At 43.6% G+C, this 13,702-nt stretch overlaps 1 protein-coding gene across 1 annotated transcript in view; it reads right to left on the bottom strand.

Moving 5' to 3' along the window:
* Positions 1-5,010: 5,010 nt before the first annotated feature.
* The window catches only part of SERPINI1 (serpin family I member 1), an 89,413-nt gene continuing 80,721 nt past the window's right edge, over positions 5,011-13,702 (bottom strand). Inside the window, exons 8-9 of the mRNA XM_079978148.1 lie at positions 11,527-11,616; positions 5,011-5,380 (exon numbers count right to left, since the gene is read on the bottom strand). Coding sequence (XP_079834274.1) covers positions 5,304-5,380; positions 11,527-11,616 — 167 coding nt within the window. The 3' untranslated portion in view covers positions 5,011-5,303. The remainder of the gene's footprint in view (positions 5,381-11,526; positions 11,617-13,702) is intronic.

Genomic DNA, 13,702 nt, shown 5'->3' with positions numbered 1-13,702 from the left:
TGGGGAATCACTGGTACAGGAGGGATCCCAATTGCTCAATCGCCCCTCCCAAATAAATAATGGTAATTCAAAGTCTACTTTTTATGTACGTCTGTCCACATGAAAAGTAAAACCAATTTAAAAACTGAAAAAGTCAACTGAATTGAAAAATTCAACTGTAAGGTCTAACAACTGTTGCTGGTAGATAGAAAAGCTGTACTCAGGGTTTTTTCCCGGGGCTGATTCTTCTTTTTTTGCGGGGGTTGTGGTTTTTCCTTCTTCTTTCATTCATGCTGCTTGCTATCCGCCTTGCTTCATATGCTTTGCTGAAGCTCAGGACTAGGACGAGACCTGGCCTGCTGCCCTAAGATAGGTAGCTATGAATTTTTATTGATCTAATATGCTAGGGAACTTAAATTTGTTTCACATCTAGATGGACTGGAGGGAGTTAGGAGTGATGTTATTTACTTTGATTGATTGCTTTGCCAATGCTACTTATTAGTTCATATGCAAATCATATCCAATTGCTTTCAACCTAATCATATTTTATCTTATTTTGCATCGATTCCTAGGAATTCAATTTTCTATGTAACTTCTCTATAAATTCTAGATCATTCTCAATTCTGTTTCATATCATTTAATTCTATTAAGCTTTGGGTATCAGTAAACCCAGTGATTCATTTCAGTTACACTCAGTAGTCTGTGAGTTTGGTCTTTTTAAAAAAATCACCTACATTTTACTCCCTATTCCACTGGGCTGCTAACTGAACAAAACCGAACCTTGATTGTGGTCCAATGCATTGGCCCAGATTTGGCATGGTATGCACCGATATTGACAGGATCACACAACTAACACCAGAAGCCACCTTTATCCCAACATGCATTGCTACAATATTGTCATGTATGCTGGTCATGCTGCTCAGATCAGGCTGTGTCCCAGTAGTGGGTCTCCAGTTTCAACTGGAGAACAATTAATCTCATTTGTTACCCCGAAGTCTGTTCCGTTTAGGATTTTTTAAATAAAAAAACTAGGTTTAATTTTGCTTCTCATCCTGCCTTCAGTTCTTCATTCCTTCTCCTGCTTTTTTTTTTGTTGGCACTAATTGCAGTTGTTTTTTGTTTAAATTTACAAAGTTGGAGGCAGTAATCATTTCACAGGGCTTAGGTACTGACTGCTGCAATTTGTCCTCTCTCTTTCCATGAATAGCAGTGGGCTCCCTTATGCTTGCAAACACCTAGATTGCCGTTCTGTTCCCTATAGAAGGGTATTGTCAAGAATAACAATAACAATTGCTTTAAATGGGAAGGAAAAGATAGAGGGGTGTATGTTCAGTTGTTAAGTCTGCATGATCTAAGCACCAATATATTATATTTGTGTGCTCCCCCTAAGCAACAGCTTCATTGATTGGCGGAAAGCAATAGATCTGTAAGAGTAGCATTAGTTAAAGGTAAAGGTTAAGATACCATTAGGTCCAGTTGCGGATGACTCTGGGGTTGCGTGCTCATCTCGCTCTATATAGCCAGTGTTTGTCCGCGGACAGCTTCTGAGTCATGTGGCCAGCATGACTAAGCTGCTTCTGGCGAGCCAGAGCAGCGCACGGAAATGCCGTTTACCTTCCCGCCAGAGCAGTACCTATTTATCTACTTGCACTTTGACGTACTTTCAAACTGCTAGGTTGGCAGAAGCTGGGACCGAGCAACGGGAACTCACCCTGTCATGGGGATTCGAACCGTCAACCTTTTGATCGGCAAGCCCTAGGCTCTGTGATTTAGACCACAGCGCCACCCGTGTCCCGTACAGCATGTTAGTGAATAGTAAATAATGGAACGTGCCTGGGGGTGGCTATTATGCTTTCCCAATTCTATGGATGTTAACTCACAGTTAAGTCCCACTGAAGTCAGTTCATCATGCACAGGATAGGCACCCAAGGTACTGTGATTCAAAAGTGGGGAGCCTGTGGCCCTGCAAACCTATCTGGCCACACCTCTTTCCCCAGACCACACCCCTCAATAGCCCTGCTTCATATTTTTCATTTGCCTGGAATGTGTCTCTGAACTCTTGCTTGTATGAATGAGAAACAGCGGACTGTGTGAGCATGTGTAGAATCATAGAATTGGAAGTGATCCCAAGGGTCATCCAGTCCAACTCCCTGAAGTGCAGGAATCTCAGCTAAAGCATCCAGGACAGATGGCCATTCAACCTCTGCTTAAAAACCTCCAAGGGAGCCCACAACCTACTGTGGGAGACCGTTCCACTGTCAAACAACTCTTACTGTTAGAAAGGCTTTCCTGATGTTTAGTTGGAATCTCCTTTCTTGCAATTTGATGCCATTGGTTCGAGTCCTACCCTCCAGAGCAGGAGAAAACAAGCCTCTTCCCTCTTCCATGTGACAGCCCTTAAGATATTTGTAAATGGCTATTGTCTCTCAGTCTCCTCTTTTCCAGGCTAAACATACCCAGCTCCTTCAACCGTTCCTCATAAGGCCTGGTTTTGAGACCCTCTTGGTTGCACACATTCCAGCTCGTCAACTTCCTTCTTAAATTGTGGTGCCCAGAATTAGACACAGTATTCCAGGTGTGGTCTGACCAAGGCAAGACTACTATCCAAAGGTAAATTTTACATCCATTGCTCCACCCACCTTTTCCACTGGCCCCACACACCATTGGCTTGTAGCCTCTGTGAAGTTGCCTAGAAGGGATTGAGGCCCTCGGGCTGTAAAAGGTTTCACATATCCTGCTTTACATCAGCCAGGTTTTTCTTGTAATCTGTATCATAGTCACTCTTCACAAGCATCACTGCACCTGCATTTGAATGAGTTTAATGTTCTCAGAAACAGAAAACGGCAAATTACATGCAGGAATGCTAGCAATGGGAGGAAAGAATAGCCAAGTTCTACATGCTCGTGCATTTGTGTCAGACATGCTGTTACCAACAATCATTCAACCACAAGGAGAATTAAAGCTATGGGCACTGCCAACCAAGCCCCATTGAAATCAATGCAAACAAAGTTAGCCTTCAACACGTGCCCCATTGCTTTCAATGGGCTATATCCAATGAACTCATCCCATTGCACAATGGGTCTTCCTCTTATCCTTTCCTTGCACCTCCCCAAAGCTGCTCCTAAGGGCTAGGGGAGCAGACAGGGAAATAAAAAGAAGTCAAACTGTGCAGGATGAGGTCCTTCCTTGCACCAATCAAGTGACTTCATTGAATATAACCCAGCAAGACTAAGGCTGCAACCGTGTATGTAGTTAATTTAGGAGTAAGTTCCTCTGAACACTAAGGAACTGATTTCTGAGTATACACGTGCAAGGTTGCACTTTTAGTCACAACAATCTGTACCTGGATTGGGACCAGTTATATACAACTGAAGCAAAGTGCTATTGCAATACTCATTTGCTACATTCACAAGCAACCCACAGTGTCGCAGAAGGCATCACACGAATTCCTGTAAATCTGCTTGCAAGAAGGAACCACATTAAAACCTGATAAATTATTAACTTTCTCGTATTGATTATGAAGTTTTGCCATTTACAAGAGCAGCTACTCAATTTCAAGCTGGCAGAGCCGTCACTACATTACAGCAGTTCCCAAAATTCTAAAATCTGAAGAAATATATATATATATATATATATATATATATATATATATGGAATTAATATGGCAGGCACACATCAATCCTACATCCTGGAAAATTAACCTTGAGATTGAGTAAGAATTTCCTTCAGAGATGTGTTTCCAACACCCTTTCCAGGTCTTTGCATTAATCTATGATTTTGGGATGCTTCCTCATGGGAAAGAAACAAGCCTGGAATGGTGACTCTAAAGACAAGGTGGTCAGTCAGACCAGATTTGTATTTTGTATTCTCCACGAATCATTTCAAAGTGGAGAAAACTCACCAGCATCTTCTGGTTCCCCACTGCTGCCAGCCGCCATTTTGGGTTTTCCTCTGAATGCTCCAGAACTACACTATGTCATGACAAACCACTGTTCTGAGGGCCATTCTGGGTGGGTGGGTGGAGTTCCCACCATTTAAGATCGGTTGCTCTGTTATTGTTTTAAATTAGAATAACCTCAGAGTGATGCTACAGCATGAAACAGCTTTAGGGTGGTAGCCAATGTTAGCCCTACTCAGAGTATACCTAATGAAAATAACAGGCATCATTAATTTATGTCCATTAATTTCTATGTGTCCACTCTAAGTACAACTTGGCTGGTTGAAATCCTGAGCCCCATGACATCACCAGCTCTGCCCTCCAACATTAGGTGTTGCCGCCTGCAAAGGAAATCCTATGTAATTAGGCCTTGCACACACTTGAGAATCCTGTGGTGGGAGGGGCCGATGCAGTCACATGACCTTCAAGGTGTTTGCACCGCAACAACGCAGCTCCATTCAACACATGAAGGAGGCTGTTGTCCTGCGGTATTCTGAGGGAAAAATAAATATGGACAACAGAAGCGAGGCCTTTATTTGCTCCACTCCTCCTCTGCAGAATGCCCCAAAACATTCTGGGGATCACTGAGCTTGAAATCCTCCCCACAGAAGGACTCACAGGACAGGCTAACTCCCAATTCAGCAACCTGAAACAATTTTTCTTCCCCACTTCAGCACGTACCAATTTCAATGATGGCAATAAAAATAAAAATGCAATAAAATAGACGGGGGGGGGGGGCAGCTCCCTGATGGGAATGAAAACTGCACCCTTCCTTAGTCATCAAATAGATCATTTGATGAGCTGAAAAGGAGCAAGAACTACCCCCTCAGCTGATCTGCCTGTGTACAATTTGTGTGTGTTTGTGTGTGCAAGAGAGTATGGCATGGCCACACCCACACTTGCCATGTGGCCCCTAGAGAGCTTGCCAATGGGGAATGTGGCCCTTTGGCTCCCCAAAATATTATCAGCCGCCCCTTCTTTAATTATTTCCCCTAGCATCCAATTAGTTTCTCCACAGCACAGGAAGTTACTGCAGTACAGACTTTGGGGACAACTGCATTACAGTTCAAGGAGACAGAAAGTGCGGCCGCTGACATGGTTACGGTGTTTATTTTAAAGGACCAACACAAGGTATCACAAGGACGACATTTACTTCAATACTGAAAGCTTTTCTTCCACAGCTGTAGTCTGCAATTTCTAGCTGAAGTTAAGATCTGGAAGCTGGTTTTCCTTCCCCCCCTCCCTTCCGTTCAAACCGTGCCTCGAATGTAACAATGCAAAAAAGAAACAAACAAATCACACGGCAAATCTTAAATACATCGACTGCAATCTCAGTGTGCTTATTTTCTTTTGTGTGTGGGTGGGTTTGGCGAGCCTTGTGGGGATATTACAGTTCTTCAAAGTCGTGAGCACTTGTATTCATCGCTTCTGGGTGCATCACTCTTCCTATGAAAACGATGGTACCTAAAGGGAAGAGAAAAAGAGAGAGATGTACAAAGGAGGAGAAGGCATCAGAAGGAGGGCAAGCGGGGGGCGGGCGGCGTTTGCTGCATCTTTCAAAATGTATGGATTCAAGGCTGGAAAACTCATGGATAAAATAGCTCAGTGGTAGAGTCTCTGCTTTTTATGCAAAAGGTCCCAAGTTCAATCCTTGGCATTTTATTGATTTGTTGAATTTATATACCGCCCATATGTGGTGGGATTGTAAGGTAATTAAGAATTTTTGGGAAATGATATATAACGAATTGAAGAAAATGTTCCATTTAACATTTGTTTAAAAACCTGAAGCATTTTTATTAGGGATTGTAGGGAAAGATCTGCCAAAAAAGCTGAAAAACATCTTCAGGTATGCAACAACGGCCGCGAGAGTTTTAATAGCTCAAGGATGGAAGACTGAAGAAACCCTAACTAAAGAATCATGGCAAGAAAAATTGATGGACTATGGAGAACTGGCAAAACTGACATACAAGCTACGGGACAAGGATAACTGTGACTTTAAAGATGAATGGGAACCCTTTACAAAGTATCTGAAGACACAACAAAGCGAACTGGACTCCTTGGCTGGTTTTGAATAAACATTCACAAACCTTTTATTGATAATAATTACCTAAATAGTTTGAGGATCTATACAACTGTGTAACATGCAGAAAACAGCATTTTTAGAGAAATCAAAGACTGGAACTGAGGGAAGTCGGGGGGTGGGTGTGGGTGGGTTCTGTGTGGGGAGGGAGGGGAGGGAGGGAAAAAGGGGGAAAATAAGGATGGTATGTTTCTGGACAATATGTTTTGTTTTAATTTTGAATAAAAAAGTAATTTAAAAAAAAAAGAATTTATATACCGCCCTATAACCGGTGGTCTCTCGGGGCTGGGAATGTCTGCTGCTTGAGACCCCGGAAAGGTGCTGCCAGTCAGACAATACTGAGCTGTGCAGACAAAATGGACAATCCTATGCACAAGAAGCTGACGTAATGCAAGCTTGCCTAAGTTAAGCTGATGTAAAGTTACACCAGACCCTGTTCAGTTGTGGGGCTGCCGCTCCTGTTCTGCCTAAATAGTGTCAAAACAAGTCTTTAAACTTGCCTTCAGGTCTCATGGCTGAGCTGAATGGGCTTAGGATTTACCCCAAGCCCCCTGCCAAACCCCCAGAATGCCTCAATTTGGGGAATTAACGCCAACCTTGGCACAGCTGGCTGAGCCCTGGCTGCTTCATGCCCTTTATATGTGGTATTATGTGGATGTGAGCAAATCTATCCATTCTGGTTTCTCATTTTTCTAGTCCTAAATTCTGTTCCCCACATCTCTATATCAATCTGCATTTTTTTAAAAAAAAATCGAAAGTTCCCATGAAAGCATTTTAGTGTGAATTTCTGCAAAGCACTTTCCCTAACAATGTATTTTGGGTATACTATCCCTGCCAACGTATGAATTTTATGCACATTTCATCCTAGCACGTACATTTTTGTACATGTTACCCGGCTGGAGAACAGCACTGCAGAATTTGGTGCAGTCCGAATTTCAAAGGATGGCTGTGTTTTGGTTTGCATACCCTTTCAGAAAGCATGAATTAGGTAGGGTTGCCTTTAAATGCAGAATGAGTCAAATTTCTTCACACTCCGCATGTCGGATAGAAGAATTCTCCATCCACTAGAGAACTATGCATGCGGTAGGCGGAGAATTGCTCAATTATCTGGTCTTCTTTTATGGCTTAATTTCATAACCGACGAGAGACTTATGGAAGCTGCTGGAAAGTTAACAGATAGTTTCCCACAACTATCGGAATTTGTAAAAATTTGAGGCTGATGCACTCTGTTTTAAAATTTATATTGTATTGCACCACATCTTTTTGTAAGACCAGCTGCAAAAAAACCACATTTGTTTGTTTGAGAAGTGGATTTTTTTAAAAAAGATGCCAAACACAACACCACAATATGCCCAAAACAATCCAGTTATGGACTGGTTTGGATAAGGCTATGGGTAGAGCAGGCACAGGCAAACTTGGCTCTCCATATGTTTTGAGACTACAATTCCTATCATCCCTGACCACTGGTCCTGTTAGCTAGGGATGCTGGGAGTTGTAGTCCCAAAACATCTGGAGGGCTGAGTTTGCCTATGCCTGGAGTAGAGGGAAGTGTTGATCCCATCCACCAGACCCATCAATTCAATCTCTAGGACAGTCAATGCACAATGGACATAATGTTTGCAAAAGGGCTAAAATGGGCAAAGTCTAACATGGACACAGAATCATAGAATTGTAGATTCAGAAGGGACCCCAAGGCTCATCTCTTTCAATCCCCTGCAATGCAGGAATCTCAGCAGGCTTCCTTCGATTTTATGTGGGAAACACGGATAGGCCACTACATAGGTATCATTGCATCATTCGCTAGGGAAACATACAAAGCTGTCGTGGTCAGACCACTGGTCCATCTTGCCTAGCAGTTCTTCTGAGTCGTGTGCAGAACAGATCTTACCCCAGTCCTGCTACCCAATGCTGCAATTTTAATTGGCGCTGTTGGGGATTGAATCTGAAACATCCTGAATGCAAAGCCTGCGCTCTACCATTCAGCTGTTGCTTCTTCCCAAGACTACAGGCGAAGAAAACTCCATATGCTCTTAAATCAATCTGTTTTGCTAGATAGCAGGCAATTCTCACCACTCCTGTCCAACACATGAATAACTGATCATACTGGTGGACTGGGCACTCTCGGTTCAAAGTTTTAGTATTCTGCTGCAATACTGACGAGTGGGATAAGACTCAAAAAGTACAGCATATTATGAGAACATAAGAGCGGCTCTGCTGGTTCAGATCAGAGGTCTGTCTAGTCCAGCATTCTGTCCTCGCAAGTAGCCAATGGGAAGCCTCAAAGCAGGGCACGAGCACAATGGCACTCCCCGCGCATGCAGTTCTCAGAAACTCATTTTCAGAAGCAAACCGCCTCTGATACTGGATGAAAGGAGGACAGCTGCATGCGTCTTTCAAGCTAGGCCACAAGGGAGTCAAAACGCTGGCTCACTCTTGCAATCTGGCAGTGGCTCTCACCATCCTAAGAATGGCTTCCCACAAGTAATTCTACTTTATACAAATAAATGAGTTCTATATAAACTATCAGGGTGTGGTGTTGTTTTTTGCTGCTGCTGCTGCTGCTGCTGGGGGGAAACATCAAGCCAGTCGCTGAGATCAGAGAATCACTGAATTGTAGAGGTGGAAGGATCATCTAGTCCAGGCATAGGCAAACTCGGCCCTCCAGATGTTTTTGAGACTACAGTTCCCATCATCCCTGACCACTGGTCCTGTTAGCTAGGGATGATGGGAGTCGTAGTCCCCAAACATCTGGAGGGCCGAGTTTGCCTATGCCTGATTTAGTCCAACCCCTGCAATGCAGGAATACGCAGCTGCCCCGTAGGGGGATCAAGCTGCAACCTTGCTACTATCAGCACCATGCTCCAACCAATTGAGCTATACAGCAGAGATTGTCTGGAGGGGCACGATAGCGCTCCCCCATGGAACGGAAGCACGACTCATGCTAATGAGAAGTCATGCTTCTAGTGCTGAGGGTCCAAGTCTGTGGAACAGCCTCCCACTAGAAGTCAGACAGGCACTAGTCTTGTTGAGTTTCAGATACCTGCTTTAAACCTGCTTTTATTTCAAGAGGCCTCCGCCATCACAAATGCTTCTCTGGTGTTTCAAACAAGAGTTTCAGAAAGCATGGGGGAAATGCAGAGAATACTTCACAAAACAGTGCCCTAAAATACATACCTGGACTTAGAATCATAGAATCATAGAATCATAGAGTTGGAAGAGACCACAAGGGCCATTGAGTCCAACCCCCTGCCAAGCAGGAAACACCATCAGAGCACTCCTGACATATGGTTGTCAAGCCTCTGCTTAAAGACCTCCAAAGAAGGAGACTCCACCACACTCCTTGGCAGCAAATTCCACTGTCAAACAGCTCTTACTGTCAGGAAGTTCTTCCTAATGTTTAGGTGGAATCTTTTTTCTTGTAGTTTGGAACCATTGCTCCGTGTCCGCTTCTCTGGAGCAGCAGAAAACAACCTTTCTCTCTCCTCTATGTGACATCCTTTTATATATTTGAACATGGCTATCATATCACCCCTTAACCTCCTCTTCTCCAGGCTAAACATTAATTGTTTCAGTTAATGTCTGCAGGAGACTTTGAGGCTATTTAAGTTATAATAAGAAAAATCTTAATAATTATTCATAAAGGAAACAGTTTATAAAAAGTAAATAAGGAGGCCAGATACAGGATAAAGGAAGTCTTTTATTTGGTTGTTTGTATTGTTGTATGTTATGCTCATTGTATGTTATGTTCACGTCTAATGAAGGTGGATTTGTGTATGAGGGGGTGGGGGGTTTATGTTATGCTGTAAATAAAATTTCCAGTAAAAATATTTAAAAATCCTGATGGTTTCTGTTGACATTTTAACTTTCTGAGGTCTCTCTGTTATGGAGCTTTCATCTTAAATTGTGTATACTTTTTATCACTGTAAGCTGCTTTGAGACATTGACAGTGAAAAGCAAGATATACATTTTTAAAAATAAGTAAATGAAAAGCAGCAATTGGAAGTTTAAATGGTCTTACAGCAATTTCATATATTATTTCCCCTGTCGCCGTCCCCCGAAACAGATGTGTTGAGAGAAGCAGGAGCAGGAGCAAACAATTGTATTTTGGGATCTGTGTACAGGGGACTGGAGAGCCAATTTGCTTCTGGGAGGCCACTATGGCACTCAAGACACTCATTACAGAACTGCAGGCTCAGCCTATATTTAGGAGGCTTGCACCAGCATGACAAATTGCATGTTCTGCTGGAGGAGAACAAGTCAGAAAACCCCATCATTATAATTAATTAAATGTATATAAACGCTCATCAATAATTATACACTGAGTGGATTTTAAAAAAAATAGTGACAGCTTCAGTTATTAATATTTTGTACATTGTCTTGTTTGTGACGATGCTAAAAATACAAGGTGTTAATAACTGGAAATAATACTAAGCTTTTTTTTTTTTAAAAAAAAGCAAGTAACTTTTCTTGCAAACGGAGAGAGCATATGCACATTTACAACCCAAATTAAACTGCCCTAGGTCACAACAGCCCAAAGTTAGTTTGAGCCACAATTAAGAAATCTGGGTGAATAACAAAGTCTTATTCAACTGATGATGAAAAAACCATAGAGAAAGTGCCAGACAAGCCTCTCTAGGGAGGCTATTCTATAGCTGCAGGGCCACTCCTGAAAAGGTCCTCTCCTAGGTGGCGACCTGCCTCACTTCACTTGGTGCAACGCTAATATCAGGGCATCTGAAAAGGATCTTAAGGTTTGGGCATGACTATGTGGGAGTAGGTGATCATCATGTCATATTTATTAGGTAAAGGTAAAGAGACCCCTGACCATTAGGTCCAGACATGGACGACTCTGGGGTTGCGGCACTCATCTCGCTTTATTGGCCAAGGGAGCCGGCGTACAGCTTCCGGGTCATGTGGCCAGCATGACTAAGCCGCTTCTGGCAAACCAGAGCAGCGCACGGAAACACCGTTTACCTTCCCGCCAGAGCAGTACCTATTTATCTACTTGCACTTTGACATGCTTTTGAACTGCTAGGTTGGCAGGAGCAGGGACCAAGCAACAGGAGCTCACCCCGTCGCGGGGATTCAAACCGCTGACCTTCTGATCATCAAGTCCTAGGCTCTGTGGTTTAACCCATAGCGCCACCTGCGTCCCTTGGCATATTTATTAGGAGCCGTCAAATGACAACTTTCTGAAGGTAAGAGCTGTCTGATAGTGGAATGGACTATGGTGGTGGACTCTGGAATGGAGGTGTTTAAAAAGACGTTGGATGGCCACCTGTCAGGGATCCCTCCTCTGTGATTCCTGAATTTCAGGGGACTGGACTGGACAACTCTTGGAGTCATCTCTCCATTCCAACTCCACAGTTCTATTATTCTACGAACATACAGGGCCCACCCATCAGAGCAAGCATCATAATACTGGGATATCTGGTTAAATAATCTCACCTGGCTTTAGACAGCTTCTTAATATTCTGGTGAGGATTCAACAGGAGTAACAAGAACTCTAAAAAGAGATGAATGCACTCACCTGTTCTTCTGTTCCTGACCACAAAGAAAAAAGGATGATCCACTATAACTTGGGGGTACAGCACGGCCATCCTGCTTATGGCTATCATTCCTGGGGAGAGACGACAAAGGGGCAACCTTTGAAATATCCCACCAATGTCCTTGTATTACAATCCCCCACTCTTCTTCTGTGTCACACCATTAAGGACACATGTAAAGACAGCGCAAAATGGGAAATCTGAAGAAACACACACCACAACTCTTCTGTGCAAGCACAGGCTGTCAACAAGACACACAGCTAGCAATCTCGTCTTCAAATGAAAAGAGACTTGCAAAGAAATGGATGTGCTGAGTTATGCTCTGGGAATGATTAACAACTGGCAGTGGCGCCATTTATTTCTCACTGCTGGGGGAACGGCTTATAACTTACAAAAAGAGGCAGAACTTTGAGAGAGAGAGTTATGATGGCCATTCCCTTTCAACCTAGGAAATGCATTGTGTTCGACAGTCCCGCCACCCACATGCTAAGCAGTGGCAGAACTCATTGGGCGAACGTGGAAACCCATTCCCTCTTGGCTCTATCGGACTATGGTCATTTCCTGCAACTTGCTCTGGCCTTCCTTGAAATCAAACATTTGGGCCCAAAAGGAATAGGTTATTGCAAAACTTTTGTTAACTTACTCTGGTTACAGACATTAAGTGCGCATAGGACTTGTGGGCTTATGGTTGGAAATGATCACACCACTTTGTGTGCAGTGTTTACTTTGCAGTGTTTACCCTCAGCAAGAGACAAGATTCTTCTTTAGGAGTTGGTGCAGATGTGATGCTAAAAGGACTCCTGACAGTTAAGTCCAGTCACAGATGACTCTGGGGTTGCGGCGCTCAGCTCGCTTAACAGGCCGAGGAAGCCAGCGTTTGTCCGCAGACAGTTTTTCCGAATCATGTGGCCAGCATGACTAAGCCGCTTCTGGTGAAACCAGAGCAGCAGCAGATTTGATTTTTAACACCTGGGACATGAAAGGAACACTGTAGGCCAAACATATTAGTAGAGAGGCAGGGGTTGATCTTAATAAAATTTGGAAATCTTTTATGACTGCTCCCTTGAGCTTTGCATTTTCCAAGGGTTTCATTAAGTTTTTAACTTTTATTGCGTTGATATGTGAAAAAACCCCCAGCAACAATAAACCTGAGTAGATAAAATGTCCATGCATGCCCAGGCATGAGAGTAATCCTCACTTGGAACAGTTTGGGGAATGTAGTTTTTCAGCCAGAATTATAGCTGTACAGGGGGCTTGCCGCAAAGATTATTTCTTTTTCTCCTAATAAAATAATTGGACCTGGGGAGATCAATTCAAACCACAGAAGAAACAGAAATGATTTGCTGGTGGGAAAAGCCAATATTTGCAAGTGACAAGCAAACAGTTCTACCATCTGGTCCTTCCGTAACAGTTAGAAAGCTGTCCCCCCACTTCTTTATTCATATACAATGCCTTTATCCAAACGCAACTGAATTCTTGCACTATTTCCAGCTTCCTTGGAAACAAAAAGTTCTGACTCCAATCCAACATTTTGCTATATAGCAGCAACAGAGCACAGGTTCCAACTTTATGAATAGCTCTCAGACCACTATCTAATGTCCAGTAGTGCTGTGCATGGGTCCTCTGATGATTTAGGGCCTCATCTGACACTTTTCCCTGCTGCCTCTTCACTGCACGTTTAAAACCCTAATTGACCACATAGTTGGGGGCAGGAAGAAGGAGACACACAGCTTGTCAGGAGTGCGTGCAGGAGCTAGGCCCTGTGACCAGTAGGACTTCACAGGACTGGGGCCTTCCTAAGTTTGTTCTGGAGAGACAAGGCACGGCCACACAGGTGAGGCTGATTGGTAACTCGCTGCACCTGGTGGCAAGAGCCGGGAAGGGATATAAGGTCAGCATTTCCCTTCAGCTCTTTGCCACAGCAACACGTTCCCTGCCTTGCTGCGTTTGGCTTCCTGCTTCCTGATCCTTGGACCTCAGTTTCCTGACCCCCCATCTTCTTGATCCTTGAACCCTTGACTTTGTGACTCCTTGCTTCCTGACTCTCGGACCCCTGACTTCTGGACTCTTGTTCCTGCTCCTAACCGCCATCTTGCCTCGTCCCGACGTCCTCAGCCAGGACTTCGACTGCCTGTGAACACAACTTGCCTAAGCTTCTCC

The sequence above is a fragment of the Podarcis cretensis genome (genome assembly GCF_951804945.1).
Source record: "Podarcis cretensis genome assembly, chromosome: 5".
NCBI classification, from domain to species: Eukaryota; Metazoa; Chordata; class Lepidosauria; order Squamata; family Lacertidae; genus Podarcis; species Podarcis cretensis.
The sequence above is the reverse complement of the archived record's forward strand: the minus strand, read 5'-3'. Positions and strand labels throughout refer to the sequence as shown.